The sequence below is a fragment of the Taeniopygia guttata genome, chromosome 1A, assembly GCF_048771995.1.
Source record: "Taeniopygia guttata chromosome 1A, bTaeGut7.mat, whole genome shotgun sequence".
NCBI classification, from domain to species: domain Eukaryota; kingdom Metazoa; phylum Chordata; class Aves; order Passeriformes; family Estrildidae; genus Taeniopygia; species Taeniopygia guttata.
The window spans coordinates 41,268,766-41,286,637 of record NC_133025.1 but is presented as its reverse complement, the minus strand read 5'-3'; the positions used below and the strand labels follow the sequence as shown (position 1 = coordinate 41,286,637).

The following is a 17,872-nucleotide window of genomic DNA, read 5'->3' as shown; positions in this document are numbered from 1 at the left end:
GGCGCTGCTGCTGCTGCTGCTGCGCGGGGCGGGGCCGCCTCCCGTCCGACACGGGCCCAGCCAAGCGCCGGCTCCGCCCGCCCGGCCCGGCCCGGCTTGGCGCGGCCCCACCCGGGGCGGCTGCGCTTTCTCCAACGCCGGCTCCTGCAATAGTAGACGCTTGTGGACTCCTGAGGCTATAGTTCTGCCAGGAACTTGCTCCAGCGCGGGCTTCTCATGGGGTCACAGCCCCCTTTGGGTGCAGCAGCCTGCCCTGGCGTGGGGCCCTGCACGGGCTGCGGGTGCATCTCACCTCCATGCGCTGCAGGGGCACGGCTGCCTCGCCATGGCCTGCGCCACGGGCTGCAGGGACACTCTCTGCCCCGGCACCTGGAGCACCTTCTCTCTCCTTCCCTGACTTTGGTGGCCAAGGGTTCCTTCTCGCACACATACTCTCACTTCTGCCTCTGACTGTTGTATCTTTGTGTTATCAGAGATTTGTTTTTAAGACAACAGTTGCATCAGCAAAAAAGAAGTTGGGTATTTAAGCTTCACTAAATTAGTTTGTTCCATTCACACTAAAAAAGCACCAGAATGGGCAATTCTTTGAAATTATGTGATATTCTATATTTTACTGGGATGCAATAGAGAGAAAGGAAGGTGTTCATCCTGGACAGGCCATGTAGCAGCATCATGCTGATGTCCCAAGCTGGAAGAGCAGTTGGCAACTGTTAAAATGCAACATTCCATCCTGGCTAACAACTGCTCTCAGTTCAGTTCAACAGTTCAGCCTCATGGAGAAGGTACCACATGCTTCCTTCATTCCTTTTTTGTTTTAGCTATACTATCCACTGAATTTTATGTCATCTGAAGGTTTGGCATTTGCGAGAAATCTGCTTTCGGGACAAGATGATTTGCCTGACTGCCAATAGCTTTAATTCAAATAAGTACTTACATTCCATCTGGTAAAAATCCAGGGATGATTTTAGGGCTCTTGGTTATTCCATCCATTTTTAAGGGTCAGGGAGTTAGGTGTTAATGCCTGGGAGATAGCCTTTGTGTCTCAGGGGGTGGCCCAATTGTACTGACTACAATCCAAAAGTTTTTAGAGGTGCTGCTCTTAAACACAGCTGTTAATGTCTGGAACCTTCCAAATATTCCAATATTTTCAAGCACAGCCTTGTCTTAATTAAAAAAATTACTCAGAAACTCATTAAGAAATAACCCTCAGCCTGGCATTTACAGTTCTCAGGTGGGATGCCATTCACATCCAGGATATAAGCCTGAGTTTACATAATTAGGGTAAATCTCATGAGCCCTTGCCTCTTTGGAATTATAAGTTTATCATATGTTTGAGAAAGATACCTTGGGTTATAAGGATAAGTGAATTGTATCATCAGAGATGGTGCTAAAAATTGCGAACTCTGGTAAGACAGAGATGCAGAACAACAGTTTTATGTATGACTAATGGAAGTGACTCATGTTGTGAAAGTGTGATCTCTGCAATATTATGCAGACTTTTTAGCCACATTGATCAATAGAGGGACCGTAGCAGTATGAGTATGAGTAAAGAAGCAATAATTAAACAAATCCATGTAGACAGTCTGTTATTCACAGTAGGTTTTTGTTTGTCATCTTTAAAACAGCTGAAGCTGAAAGATGGTGTGAACAGTGTAATAGCAGCAGTGCCAACATTAAGTACCAAATTTTTTTAGTTTTTGTTGGGAATCTTTTTGGGTTTTGTTTCTACCACATGTTCTCCCATAGATTCATGTTCTTTAACAGTAAGGCAGTACAAGCACAAGATTTGCACTTGTACAGCACGTTTCATTGGAGATTGATCTAATTTTTCCATTGTACAGAAAAGTAAATTCAGCCACATGTCAGTTAAATGACTTAAGAGTTTTTTTTTCCTTCCCACCAGCTCATGAAAAGTCTGCAGTAAACTAAGTAGACTGTCTTACCCTTATTCTAATCTAGAAACAATTTTGCATCACCAAACACCATTTACTTAACTCAGTAACTTTAGAGCTGTTTACAGTTTATGACAAAAGTCATAAAAGATAATTTGAAATGTTGTAAACTATAAGAATGTGGTCCCACAAAATCTTGGTCATATATTTATAGCAGTGTGAACTGTCATATATTCAATCCTATGTTCACACAGCATGTATTAATCCATTTATTTAATTTTGATTGTTATATTTACAACACCTGAAAACTGTTTTCTCCTGCAGCAAAACTACAGCAAGTTCTCCTGTTTCTGGGAGACAGAGCCCGTAGGCTGTAGGAGGATAAGCTGTGACTTCTTTCACAGAAAACCCCGTAATATAAATGGACTTTATTTGCCACCTAGTAACAGTGAGTAAAAATATTTTCTCAACAATTTGTTAGAGTAACAAAATAGACAAAAGTGTCCTTCCAGTGCTTATGTAAGAAAGCATAAGAAAGCATTGACTTAAGATCAAGAAATGCACCATGATGAATCAATCAGGTATGATCTAACCCAGCAAGTTTAAGGGAAAGAAAGGAATTTGAATAAGATTGCCACATGATTTATTTTAGCTGTCATATTATGAATCTTCATACCTATTAGTAATACCAAAGATGAAGTTACATTTAGGTTGCTGAGACCCATGGAATAAGATTTTTGCTTAACTTGAATTTCTAATAGGTTAAATCTCTCTAGTAGTTCAAATAGTATGCAGGTAATAATTTAAGAGAAATCAAACATAATGTGTGTGATGGGAGGAGGAGGTTGGTAGGGAAACCAATATCAGGTGATAAAGCACAAGAAGTATGGACAAGACACCCTTGTAGGGATAACATCAGATTACAGAGCTGTTTGTGCAGATATATTTCCAGTTCGTTGTTTTGCATAAACATTTAGGGCTTGAACATTGGTTAAATATGACTGAAGTACTGTTGTAAGGTAGCACTCTTATTTTTGGAAACAAGTTGGGTTTTTTCCCTCATCCATTTCTAAGAGTAGCTCTTGACTACCAGAAATCCTGGTAGACAGCTGGAACCTGGACCAGGGTAAGAGTCCAGGGCAAAGAACAAAGACAGCTGTCAGAGGCAGGAGTGATTAGAGCAAGTCACCATGAAACCTGATGTTCTTGAAATTGCCCCAGGAAAATGTAGGCTGTCATATCTGGGCATGTGGAGCCTAACTAAGCACACAGGATCAAGGCAAGACCTGGAGTGCTGTTTTTCCAAGTGCCCATACTGCCTTCAGCACAAGCTTTTGCCTGTGGTGCAAGTCAGAGACTGTACCCAAAAGGCTCTCTGGGAAAGGGTATCCTGTGCAAGAGCAATGTCTGACAATCACAGCTAGAAAACAGACCAATTGCTTTTTTACTGAAATACGTACGAATCCAAAGCCTGTGTGTGCCACAATAGCATTGCAGATACATAGCCTGCAATTTTTATTTTTTTGTTCTTATACTTAAAAATCATGTTAAACTAATTTAAGTTTAATTTGGCTTATTCTACCTGGAGCTAAAAATAGCCTGTTCTGAACATTGAAAAGGGCTCCGTCAAGTTAGTGTTGTATCCTAAATTATATCTTCACATCTCTTACATGAAATACAAGAAGTCTAATTTGCAATCATGTTATGTGAAAAGGTTTAACATGAGATACATGCTACTCATAGGCAAGCAAGAGATGCACAAGAATAAAAACAACTGGAATAATAGAAAAACGCCCACACGTTCTTCTTCAATATTTTTAATATAATGTGCAGAATACTGTGGTTGAAAATCAGTCAGCTTGAACAATACTCATAGGCTCACCATCTTTCATCATTTTACTTTTTAGTCCATTGTATTCCTGGTTATCCCAGTGCTAAAGCCTTTTTGATGAAAATATTATGTGTGGAGATAAATTTCTTAGGAAAATCATATAGTTTATGATTTTTTTTCTGATTAAGTGTAAATTATTTTTGTCTCACATTCCTTAACAAAATCTACATTTTGTACCTAGTAATGAGAGTTGAGATTTAGTTTGATATAAAAAAAAGTCTTCAAATTTAAAATGAGCAATCCTGTGCTTAGCATTGCTAAATTCTTCAAAATTGTTACTGTAGGGATTGATACAGCATGTTTGCAACTTTTTAAAATAGTGCAGTGATGATAATGTTCCTCTTTTCAAAAGTCTGTATTCAGCAGCACCCATGTCCCTTCAGAGGAGTTGGCACCTGTGTTTTTCATACTTTCTGGAGTTGAAAGGTGCTTTCTTGCCAACCTCTGCATAAGATAATGTCTAATACTGATAATGTTTTCAGACGTGTGCCTGCTGCTGTCAACATGGATGTGATACTTTAGTTTCTTTCTAACAAAAGAAATTCAATGTTCTTGTCTGCAGATGTTCCATTGAAACAGGATGTCCAAGGAGGCATTCTGCATCCAGCCCATCGTCAGGACTCACTCAGAAATCAAGACAATGTTTTAGTACCAATTCATCCTCCACTGATTATAAACCTCGACGATGAAGAGGATGATGAAGAGGAAGATGAAGAGGATGATGACGAGGAAGACAACTGTAAACAGTTTTTTTTTTTTTATAAGCAAGTTGAATGGGTTTTGTCAGCTTTTGCAATGTACCTCACAACTGATTTGTTATAACCATGACATTTTAAGAAAAGAGTTGTTGAAAAGTTTTTTGAAATAGTTTTCAGCTAATATTTAAATGTTGGAACTGTTAGTCACCAGATGTGAGCAACAACTATTTTCTAATGCCTGTGATCCAATTCAAATGGCCATCAAAAACTCTTCAAAATTTTGGGGTGAAATTAGAAATTTAGGAGATACTTTGTTTCTGGGAAACACATTTTTGAACAAGGGCTATATGCACTCATCAGTGAAGATGAAGTCACAAGTTTTTTAAAAAAGATAGTTGTGTGACTTTAACTTAAGTAATTTTTTTAGCTGATTTACCAAACTCTGTAGACAGTCATTTTTTAGAGACAGTTATTCTTAAATTTAGCAAAGAGAATTGATGCAAAACTCTCCATTAGTTGAACTGAATGTTCTTACATATATTTACATATATATTAATACAGTTAAACTATTAACGTATCTCACTTAGAGATAAGAGACTCATAGGGATGGAACAAATGACACATTCCTGGAGAGTGAAAAGTGAAAGAATGACCTACTTTCAGGCATGCATTCAGCAAATTACCATGCTGCCCCAACCCACTTTTCACTTTCCCACTGCCCATCAGCTTGGCTGGTAGACTAGTGTGTTAGTGCTTCCTAACTTGGTTTCAGCTTGAGTATGCCACTTAAACAGTATAGAAAGTAGGGCTTTGCTAATCTTCATAGCTTTAACTGAGAGATCTGGAGCACTTACTTCACCAGCTCTGCCAACAGGCATTACAGGGTAGAGGTTTTCTGACAAGCACTCTGTGGTGACAACTTGAATCTGATTTCCTTGTGAAAGATCACTTTGGAAATGAATTTTGGAGATATTTTTGAATCCTTTTGAATTAACAAACGTTTGATTTTTCAAATGCATTTTAACTGGAATCCCATTGCACTTGAAAATACCTAATATTAAGTAATCATTTTTCAGTCCAGAAACACAGTTGCAGTCAAAACCAAAAGTAACCAATGACAAAAATTAATTATCATATTTTATTATTAAGAAATATTTAAGGTCTTTGTGTAGTTATCTTGTAATCTTTTACAAATACTTCCTTCAGATGTTTCTAACTGGATGCCTAAGACTGTTATAGATATTGAAGAAGAAAGAGCAATAAGGGATCTATGCTATAAATCTGGTAAATATTAAATCAATCATTCTTTCCTTAAAAGCAATGCTTCCAATACAGTAAACTTTAGGGCTTTTTTTTTCCCCTCTTGGGGCATGTGTAGGAGAGTATTATGGGATTCAGAACCCTTACAAACACCAATCAACAGAAACCGTGTCTTCACCGTGGCGAGATGAGTTATTACCCTTGGAAACTACTGAACAAAACTTGCAGAAAGGCAAGTATTTTGATTTCTTTGGATTGTATTTACCACTTCTAAAACTGCTGTAACAGGGAGAAACTATTACACAGTTTGCACTTCCTCCCTGCTTTTTAAATTTAGTGAAAATAAAATATTGCAGAAAGATATTTGTATTTGTCAGCAAATTACAAAGAAACTTCATTCATTTTTGCCATATATATAGTCACACTTGTCCTGATGACCTGCATCAATTGTGTATGGAAAAGGTAGAAATGGGCTATTAACCCAATCTTTTATGACATACACAGCATAGGTATTTCATATCATTTCATTATAAAGATTTATGTAGTCTAATTTTTACCATCCCAAGGTTAGGAATGTAGTTTAATTTCTCATCTAGGCTCTCTGGTGAAAATGAGAGACAGGAACTCCAATGAATCTCCTTTTTATTGAATCACCAGACAGTGCCAAAGGGTGAGATGAGCCACTTCTTCAGAGGTGCTTCATGATCTCTGCTGGCTATCTTGGGTGTCTTGATGTCAAAATGTAGCATTAAATCAAACTTTTCTATAACTAAATTTAGATTAAATACCTGATTCAATTGTCTTGTAAAAGAGAAGAACAAAAGAATTACATTTTTTTTAAATTCTGGACTATCCAACATAATTAAGGTTGAAGGAATACAAATTTATAAACATTTACCCAATCCTTAGGGTTTTTCATTTACTATTCTATTCTAAATTCTAAATTTGAAATGTTTGTTATTAAAATAGTTTGGATAAATTATTTCTAACAAATACATAGATATATTTAGTCAATAGATGAAAGACTCAGTGACAAGTACATTAACATACCTTTTAAGAAGTGCCTTTATTTATCATTAGCTACATTAAGAGAAAAAGATTTATATGTTTCTCTAAAACAGTTTTTCAGTTGAGTTCTATGAGGCTTCAGGTACTATGATGACATGCATTCTGAAAATGCCATAAATTTAATTAGATAGGATATAATAAATATAATTCATGGGTAGTGAGTACATGAACAAGCAGGTAATTTATAGCTGGGTCTTTACTTTGGAGCCATAGTCTTCTTTAGTCTATGAATTTTGATATTTTCTTACATAGCATGAAAGATAGACATCCATTACACTAGACAGAATTCAAATAATTAATAAAAGAGAAAGAAGGTTATGAAATGAGAGGTTAAGAGAAATTGCACTAAACTAATCAATGTCTCATAGGGGTGGGAGGAAGAGAATGTCAGTGCCATTACCTGTGCTTACACACAGCTAAACATTCTTTCTGTTGCCTTTCCAGGTGACGGTAACACAATTCCTACAAGATTTAATAATACAAGAAAAGAAAAGGAGAGTTCAGAAAGGAAGGTATCAATAGAGAGTATTCCCAGAACAGATCATAAATCCTTTGACAATGGAGGTAATATACTGTAGCATCAGCTTCTCATTGCTGAATGTCATGTGGTAAATTAAATAACTAAATATGCATGCATTAAACTTCCCCATTTTGCATTTGAGTTATTATATGTTTTTTATGTTCTAGACACTCTTTCTCACGCTGAGCCATTAATTATAACAATAAATAATTAGCATTGTTTACAATTATATATTATGCTTATTTTAGGATTGCACTGGAAAAAATACTTTATGCAGATTACAGTTGATTGTGGGAAAGAAAGGGTTCTGTGGATTTATGAAAAAGCAGGCGTAAAGATGCAGACAAATTGGTTAGAGCCTGGTGCTAGTAACACCAAGGACATGGGTTTGATCCCTGTAAGGGCCATTCATTTAAAAGCTGGACTTGGTGATCTTTGTGAGTCCCTTCCAACTCAGAATATTCTGTGACTGTGAGTTTGTGACTGTCTGAAGTCAAAAGGCTTTCAAAAACTGTTATTTTTTGGAGACTATCCATATTTAAGATGAATGAGCTTTGTATTTTTCAGTTATCCTACAGAAAAATAGCAAAACTGCAAGCCTGCAACTTGTCTAACAGGTTGCATAAACTTGGTTCCCTCTGCATAAATTTGGTTCACCTTAATGAAGACACACTGTTTGACCAATTGAGTTCAGTGTTGAAGCATGTCATTAAAGTTGAAGAATGTCCCATTCTCCTTGAATTTGCTTAATACTTTGTGGTATTCAGTCCTTTTTTTCATAAATATTTATTAATGATAAAAATAGTAATAACTGTAGTACTCTTTTTTCTCTCTTAGTTTGTCAATTAAAAATAGAGTAATACCATGCTAGGGCTGCTTGCTCTAGCTTAGAACAAACAGCTGTGTGTCTGCTAGCTCCAGAAAGTAGAAATTAATCTTACATTCTACATCTTTTCCTGTGACCTTTATGTACAAAAGTATCTTTCTTTTTAGATATTCTTTATGTCTGCGTAAACAGTTACCACTGGGCCACAAATCAATAATTGAATCTCTGTTCACAATTATATGTATTTAAAGCTTTTAACAGACTATTTAACAGCTCTGCTTAACAGACTATTTTCTCTAATTTTTGTGGGCCTTATTAAATCAGCTATTTGGTTTCTACTCTCTTCAGCTAAAACCATGCCATTTAAAAAGCAGACTTTGCACTGTTCACCTTTCTCAAGGTGCTCTCACATATTGATAACTGTGAGACTCCTTTCCTACAGGAGGTGGTGGTTTTGTGATGCAGAGGAACACATTTATTAATGGGAACAGATTTGAGGCACTACCTCGGGAAAAAGGACCAATTATATCAAAGTATTCCAATGTGAAAGGTACTTCATTATTATATATTTGCAAATTTTTAGATTAGATTACTATTGCTCCTCTGCAAGTGTGTTGAACATTATATATTTTGTGTAAAACCAAAGTGTTTTACACTGAAGTGAAATTTCCATTAACAGTGTGAATTCTTTCGCTGCAAGATGACAGCAGTTGTTGTATGATATGGTTTAATTCTGCTTCTTTCAGCCAGTTTTCATCTTCTGACAGACTCAGTTATGAGTCCCTGCATTACTGAAGTCTTTGATGCTCATGATAGATCATGGGGAATGCTGTGCACTTTCCACTTCATACAAGTAAAACAGATTTGATTCTAGCTAGTATCTCACAGAATGCAGGACTTAATAAAACAAGGAAAAAATATAGTTAAGGAAAGAGCACAACACTTGTGATAGAGTATGCTTATCAAAAACTAGTCACATACAGCAAATTAAAATGCCTACACTAAAGTACCTTAATGATAAGTTTCATCCTTTTCACAGGAGAGTTCCACAATATATTTCTCAATTTACAAAATGTTATTGTGAGTAGATTGTTATCCAGTTCTTTCTTTGCAGTTTTAGAATAAAAAGGGAAAAAAGGACAGATTTTGGTCTCTAAACTATCCCATAAACTGAAGCAGAAATAGAGCATTTCTACTGCATTTTGGCCTGAAATGACAGGAACCAAAAGTGCTTATTTATGTTAGCAGGAAAAAAGGGTGAACAAAGCCCCATCTTCCCAAAGAGTAGCAGGGCCAGGAGAAGAATACTGTGGTTACTTATCAATGCAACTTTTCCTGCGAAGTTCAGGGAAAGTGGGCTTGCCTGTGCAACCAGTGCTGTTGCAAATTTATCTCCTTCATTTGTAGTATTTTTTTATGTTCATCCACTGCACATGTCCAGGGTGTATCCAGATGCTACAGGCAGAAGTCATTCATAGCCAGGCATCCTTTGAAGTGCATGGATTGGTCTCCATGGGCTCAGCCATGGGTGTTCCAGAGGTTCACACCTATGCAGTGTAGAGAAAGGATGCTCTGATTTTTGCGTTTAGAGTTAGGTTTTGAGTTGGTCTTCAAGATTTCTTCTGCTAGAGGAAATACAGACACTTTAGCTTTCCTTCTGGGGAATGACACTTATAGAATAATTAACATGTGAGACCATGTTCCACACAAAGGAATCTATTTATTAATTAGGGGATTATAAAATAAAAATACCACAGTATTTTTGGCTATGAACATTTTTTGTGCTTTCTAAAAACTGAATACATGTTATTTTAATTCCTCAGACACAAACTACACTGAACTGGTAAAGGGCCACCACTTTAAGGAAGTAAAGGAAAATAAAAGGATTTCTGAGGAGCGAAGAAATGCAGCTAATGCAGTAACTGGCAAAGGTATTTTGAAAAAATTATCAGCTTATTCATTTCTATTTACTAAACTATGAGATGATTTAGCACTATCTAGTAAATTTCTGTTCTTAGTGTCAAAAATGGACAGCCCATACTTGGACTGGTCTATCTACAAAGAGCATTTTTTAGATTTTGTTTGGTCTCCAGTTGCATGCACTATGTAAAATTTTTAATAATAAGACAACCTTTTTGGTTGTATTTTCACTTTTAGGAATTCACACTCCAGACCCCAAAGTAAAACCAAGTTATCAACAAAGGGGTCAAAGTAAGGAGGATGAAACTGTTTCTTCCAGTCCATATGGGAGAGACACTGGAAGGTACACTAATTTAAATTCTTCAGAACCTCGACGATCAGCTTATGTAGTCTACCGGACTGTCACTCAAAAGCCAAAATTCAGTGGATCTACAGGTGGGTTCCTGTGTGCACAGAATTCTTAAAATGCCTGTCTATATTGTACTGCACTCAACTGCGTCCCTGCAGCTGAATAATAAGTTATTTATGCTTAAATACAGGCATGAGTAAATTTGATCAATAATAATTTTCACAAGTAGATTTCAGCCATATCCATAGACAGAAATGTAAAGATTTATAAAGCTTTACAGTTTGTCAGACAGAATATTCATGGACAATGTTTGAGCCATCTTTACAGCAGGAATTCATGGATGATGCAATGAAGTAGTGATGTGCACAAATATAGTGATCGCCACTTTTTACAGAATGTCTTATGTAACTTCTTATTTTCAAATATTTAATAAACCTTGAAAATTCCACCTTTAAGCTCTTATTTTATTGTAACTACTTAAAGTAGAAGTATGTTTTGCAGTAGAATTTCAGTTGTGTCTTGAGAAATGTTTCTTGTTCAACCTTATTTTTCCCAGTAGGAAAAATATGCTGCTTGCCTTGCAGCATATATTTCCATAACTGGGATTTCACTGGAGTTTTCATTATTATGAATTTGTATTTATTTTCATTATTTAGAACTTTTTTTTTGTCTTGAATAAACAAGGGTTTGGGTCTTATTCACACTTCTGTTATCAATTTAAATACAGTGTAAATATTTGTGTTTAACACTAGTATAATTTTTTTCACATTAATTATGTTGGACAGAGGACTGAATCTATTCTTTCTGCTGCTCATAAAGGATGGCACTTTCCTTCATCTTACTCTACTGTCTTCTTGATGGTACATGCTATGCCATTCATTAATTTGACAAGAAACCTGCAGGTGGGATTCTGAGTCTTCCATCTTTCTTTCTGGCAATCTTCTTCAGATTTATTACACCTTTTGCTTTATTTTTATCTTGCTAACATATATAGCCTCACCCAATCTAGTACATCATTTGGGCTTTATTTGAATTTTCAGTTTCTGTGTCCATGGTTTCTCTGGATAATTTGTTTTTTTTTTCATTTGTCATTTTGTCAGCAGATTTAGTGGTAATTTAAATAATCAGAAATCAATAAAGTGATTTCATCTTGCCAGTTTCAGTCATCTCTCTTAGGCTGCGTTTATTCTCCCTTTTGAGGTGCATCCCTGTCTTAATTTCTAACAGGGACCTCCTTCAGACAGAGTAATGCCTCTTTTAAGGTGAATAAAGCGAAACAAATTCTGACATTGGTGCTTTGTCTGAGGACAAATAGTTGTGTCTCTTTTTTCTTTGAATGTTTGCTTTCATTACATGTAGACAAGGTGGTATAAAGATTATAGAGAGAACATTATTTATGTGAAGAATGAATTTTATTAAATTTCCAGGTTAAAAAAGGATAGAACATTTATGAAAAAATAGGAATCAGCATTTTTGTTGATTTTTGTAAGAACAATCATTAACATTTTTGCTGCCTTTCTTTCCAGCAGTACCTGAGTCCTATGGTTTGAAAGGCTCCAAACAAAAGAATCAGCCTGACACCAATAGGAGATTTTGTACCCAAACAGAAAACTATGGTAACATTTGCACATTGTGTATAAAGTGAAAATTGTAGAATTATTACAAAATTAGTAATTTTAATTAATCGCATTAAGATGGAACTAAAATAAGAATATTAATAATATTAATTTTTAATCAATTTTTAAAGAAAATGGTTTGTGATTGGGCAACATATTCTGAGGCACAATCAACTGTCTAGCAAAAAATCCATAATATAGCCTTATATATAAGGCTTTCACAAGGAGGGATAAAACAGAAGCTATTGATGTCTTTGGGAAGGTCTTCAGGCCAGGAATAATCCCTTGTTAAAGCCAAGGATGTTCGTAGCAGAATCTCCTTTTTGGAAGATCATATGAGCCTCATGGAAATACTACAATATTGCAAACTATCTTTGAAGTTCTAAAGAGTCTGCCTTTAAAACAAGCTTGTATTTCAGAGGCGATGTCTGACTCATCTGATACATTATTTGAAACTTCAGCTAATGCAGTATTTAATTCACATATCAGACTAAGAGACTCTTCCTGAAATTGTGGCTGAAGTTAGGAAACACTGTGTATGTTTTTCCTACAGGCAAATATACTTCAGGATCTTCTAATTCACCAGCTTGGAAGAAGAGAAATCCACAAGCAAAATCATTCTCTAAATTTAAAATAACCACTCAGGTAACTGATAAAAATGGTTATAATTCAGCCTTGTTAGGAGAATTGGCATGTCTCTGCCCACCTAGAAAATGTAAAAGTGCTTGTAAAACTTCCTCATTCAAAACCTGATTCTGATAAATGTTGAGTCGCTGAAAGAGTAGTTAATAGTTTTATTTGTTTTCAGTCATATACCTTTGCCTGCATAATTAACCTGAGATTTCTGGGGTTTTTTAACAATAGTACTTACATGAAAGAAAAGTGTGTACTATAAAGTGCTACAAAAGGCAAATTTTGGATTCTAGCACCAGACAAGCACAGTAGAGACCATATGAGTTTGAACTCTTTTTCTGCTGGATTGTTCATGAAGCTTCAGCAATGGCTGAACGATAAAGAGCTGAAGTCTGAAGCTATGAAAGGACTCAGGCTACAAAATGTTTGCAAGATACCCTAAAGACCATTCATACATTTTACAGCTGCCTTGAAAGCTGAGATTAGAACCTCTATCTCGTGTTTCATGTTGAAATTTTACTTCTTAAAATGTTTCTGAAGGAGAAATTCTTAGTTTTACTCTAAGAATTTATGCACAGAATTTTGTGTATATCTGTTTTGACAGCAGAGTAAAGAAGACATGGAAATGAATAAAAAAGGAGAAAAAGAAACATCTAAATGGAAATAAGGAAATTAGCAACTGGAATATCCAAAGATGAAGAAACTGCAAATTCCAAAAAGAAGGTGCAGGAAGCAAGCACACTATAGTGTTTCAAAACTGGTTAAAGATTCTTAAAAGTATGCTCTGCATGGTGACATATAAAGATCTGTAGCCACTATATTTAATCTACTATAAAATTTTGCAGTTGAAGTTATTTTTACTGACTATGGCTCTACACCATAGACTGATAGCTCATAGAGAAAAAAATCCCTAAGCAGAGTCTTCTCCTGTTTTATTTGATAGATGTTTTAAGGCATAATTCCTAATATGAATAAATACTATTAGTTATACTTAGCAGTTTCAGAGGACTTTTAATGTAAACAGCAAGAGTGTAATGCATGCTAGAATGTGGTTTGCTGGTACAAAACCCAGATTCTTACATGGTTTAGCTGTTTTGCCAGATGTTTGGGGACTCAGTCTGAGTTTGATCTTGAGATTTTCCAATTTTAGCAGAGCATAACTGTGTAATGAACTAAATGAAATTCACAAAAACCTCAGAATTAACTGAGATATGTATTTAAATGTGTTTCAAACTAAAATATGAAAAGTTGTATAAAGACTGAGAGAAAGACTGGTAAGAAGGTTAGGTTAATATTGCTTTCTGTGGAAACAAACCTCTTACTGAAGTGCTACATATACACGACTTCATGTCTTTTTTCTCAGCTGTTTTGTCAGGTTTTTTTGCATTTACTTGACCTTTGGGCATTCTTAGAACATAATCTGTTTTTGTAGAGAGCCTTTCAAACTTCTTTCTGTAACACTAGGATCCAGTAATTATCTTGGTGGCACCTGTAACTGTGAGAATGAAAGCATTTTGCCACCTTGGAACCTTTTCTTCTGTGACTGCTTATTACATGAAGCTGGATCAGACACCTTCCAGGGAACTTCTACCTGAAATAATTCTATTTGTTCTATGAGAAATAGATGTTTCTCTGCCCTACTTGATTATGTCAATAGTGGTGTCATTTTTATTTTATTTTGAAATTGAATTTTTAATAATTTAAATTAGAACATGCTGTACTGATTAAAGACAGGTATGCAGTTACACATCACTGTTCTTAACTGAGAGAAGAATAGAAAAATCTAGAGGATTTGGTTTAGCTAAGTAATAATGTACAAAACAAAAAGCATCTTTTAAAAATCAAACACTAGGTGTGTTGGAAATGTTCCCTTCACCTCTAATTAGACATTAGTGTTTCAAATTGTAGCACATGATGCCTTGAAGCAACATTTCATATGTTGTCTTCCTGAGGCAATTTAAAGTCTTAATTCAGAGCACTGTTGTACCAAGTTATTTTTTAGTATCTTGATAAAGGCCTTTAATTTCTTTTTTTTTTCACATAAATGAAATATAAATGTTACATTTGCTATTTGTCCAATGTCTCCACAGTTTAGAGTATTAAATTTGATAAGACTAAAAATAGGCATAGGCAAATGTTGTTATGTTGATCTGATTTTAGCATTCCATTTAAAAGGATTTCAATATTCAATTTATGCAGGTGGTTAATATTGTTACTATATGGGTGTATAAGTGTAGACTGTGCTGTGCTGCATATTCTGCCTGCTGACTTGTGCCACACAGATTTCTTACCACAGGAGAGAATCAGCAGCTCCTGCTTGGTACAGGTGATTACACTGCCTGCTGGTCCTCACCTTTATTTAGCAGTGCAGCAAGTTCTCAGGTGGACGCCCTTTCTGTTTGACAATACAAATGAGAAATAGAGTTGGCTTCTTTGAGAAAATCCTGTAAGAGTTCCAGTGACCAAAATAGGGTAATTTCTCATGGGTGAAATCTGCAGGGTATGCTGGGCTGTGGTCAGAGGACCCATTCGGCTTGGAGCTCCCAGCATCTGAAGGGTCATATGGTTAATTCTACTATCTTCTTTTTCTTTTTAGTGTGGTCTCAAAAAATCAGGCTCTTCAGAGGTTTTTTTATAAAATCTGAGCACCTTTCTGACTGGGGTCTTAAAGAACAAGGCACCTCCTTATACAGTTTAACCCACCTCCCTACCCTGACAAAGCAACCCAACAAAACCAAAGCCAAAAGAAAATAATTTTCTAGCATCTTAAGATGTGAATAGCCCAGCAGATGGTTGGGCTAAGTGTCCAGCTCTTCTCAAGGGACAAGGAAATTCAGGAAGAAAAGAATGTGGCCACGAGGGTAATATTGGGCCGATCCTCAACTTTGTGGAATCACAGCTTCAGTACTCTTTTCACTGGAGCTTCCTGTAGAGAAATTACAAATACGGTTCTTTTAGTCATCACTTGCTCAACCGAGGAATTCACAGATACCAAAAAATATCTCAGCATTGCACATTAAATATATGACTTAACAAGATATTTGCAGTTCCTGTGAGGTGTTAGCTGCTCTTTTTAGAAATTGAGGAATATTAAGGGATCAAGTGCTTTGTGTGATCAAATTCTTAATTAAGATTTCCCTTTCACAGCTTCAAAGATTCCCTAAAATAATAAAAATACTGGTTTGTTTTCCAGATCACAGACACTTTCCCTGTTATATTGTTTAATCTTGCCTGGTTTTCTCTGTCATTAAAACCCCAGAGAGGAGCCAAAGAAAATGGAAAATATTAAGCATTTCATGCAGTAAAGCCCTAAAGATTGATTGCATTTCTGTACTTCCACATAATCACTGCGTGACAGACCCCACACCCCCCCACTAATTTACACTTATAGTGGTTGAAAATCAGCTCTGAGATAATGAGCCAAAGATCAGAGGTAGAGGACCACTGAAGCAGAGTTGAACTTGCCCTGGTATTAAGTATGCGTGGCCATGATCTGCTGCTGAATTGGAAGGTCCAGGGGAAATAAGTGATTTGTTGCTTTCATCCTTGACATGTTAAAATATGCTAATGTTTTCCCAGATGATACTTCTAAAAGCATATCAGACATCTAATCTAGGTGCGTCATATTCCTTAGTAAATAGAATAACAGTGCTACCGCCTGTATTTTGACAAAAGTTTGCAAAGTTTCCAGTGTCAGATCCTGCATTCCTTAACAGACATATATGACTAAATTAATAGCACTGACTCCCAGCATCTCAGCAGCACTAATATTTTAAATATTCTGCTTATTAATTAAGGTAGGAAAGTCCATCTCAAGTTAGCACCTGAACAAGAAAAACATTGGTTGTCGTAAAATAAAAATGGAGTAAATTTTTATTTACTCTGGGAATTGTAGACATTGTTTAAAAAGAAGGATTTTGACATTTTTCCCCAATAAATATATTTTCTGATGAAAGCTCCCTTGTACAGCAGTGCATTATGTAAATATATAAATTTATTAAAACACCAACCGAGTCTGTCACTTATTTAACTGCGTGTTCAGCCACCAGGGGGCGGTGCAGCCCCAGGAATGGGTTCGAACGCCGCCTGCAGGATCCTTCCTTGGATGCGCTTGGCTCCCTCCCTCCAGAGCTAAAGCCTCCCCGCGGTGTTCCGCACGGCCTCCACATTCCGAGAAAAGGCCACAATAGCCTTCTTACGGCCAGCTCGGGGAGAACTACGACAACCTACATACAAAATTGCTAAATACCATTTTTTTCCTTATAAAACAGAGTGATCATATAACCCTACTGTTCTCTCATTCTACACACTTTCCAAAAGGTGTTTTCTGTTATCTCCTATGTAGGACGATGGATTGTGAGAGAACAGTGATAGTGCTGAAAGCACTCCCTGAGGAGTTGCAGCTGTAGTGATTACCAAAGAGTAGGAACAGCCTTGCCTTAAAAAGTCACAGCTGTGTCCAATAAGGATGGGTTATAAAAGAGTGTGTAGCTGGGTAAGAGGAGAGTTAGGAGTTAGTTGGCTGTGCTGCTGTGAGGAGTGAGGGTCAGGTGGTTGTGTAAAGGACAGTATGGACTGGTATGTGCTGCTAGAGACAGAAAGAGTCAGGTGTGTGTGTGTTAGGGACAGGAAGAAGTCAGCCAGCCATGCAGAAGGAAGAGAAAAGGAGTCAGTGCTCTGAGAAGCTGCCTGTGAGAACTCACAGAGAGAAGGTATGTAAATTTTACAGCAGGATGATAAACTGATGGTGATGGTCATTTCCCATCCACTGTTGATTGGTGCCAAGCACTGACACCAACTTCCTGTTCTGAACTGTTCTCACTGCAAACTTCTCAGGGAAACTGAGAAGTCTTTGAATAGAGGTGTTCCAGACTGAGAGTCTCCTTTAATCTTTCCAGTCTGGAAACATTTTAGATGTTTTTAAATGCCTTTCACTTCATATTTGGGGTATTTTACAAGTGGGAACAATAATAGAAACATGCTACTATGATATATAAAATTTGAGGCAGATGAGATCACAACCATTATGCTTAAAATCCTACTCCCTCTTTCCTTTTTTTACTTCCTGAGAAAAAAAGGATGTTAAGCAAGATTAGATAATAAATTGACAGGGCCATTTGAAAAGGTAATATGGACCAAAGCTTGCCCAACTGATCCTCATTGTAATTGCAAGATTTCATTCCTTCTCCTGAAAAAAAT

At 36.4% G+C, this 17,872-nt stretch overlaps 1 protein-coding gene across 2 annotated transcripts; it reads left to right on the top strand.

Moving 5' to 3' along the window:
• The first annotated feature begins 18 nt into the window (after positions 1-18).
• C1AH12orf50 (chromosome 1A C12orf50 homolog) lies at positions 19-14,313 on the top strand. Of its 2 annotated transcripts, none has more exons than XM_030260939.4 (12): positions 19-782; positions 2,217-2,340; positions 4,346-4,522; positions 5,688-5,765; positions 5,860-5,973; positions 7,254-7,373; positions 8,598-8,705; positions 9,979-10,086; positions 10,313-10,510; positions 11,951-12,040; positions 12,594-12,685; positions 13,281-14,313. In XM_030260939.4, exons 1-12 carry the CDS (start codon positions 774-776, stop codon positions 13,338-13,340), a joined length of 1,278 nt encoding a protein of 425 aa, XP_030116799.3. In that variant the 5' UTR covers positions 19-773; the 3' UTR covers positions 13,341-14,313. The 2 variants fall into 2 exon arrangements, with proteins under 2 accessions (XP_030116799.3, XP_030116780.3); XM_030260920.4 differs by having other exon boundaries at positions 13,278-14,313.
• The last annotated feature ends 3,559 nt before the right edge of the window (positions 14,314-17,872 follow it).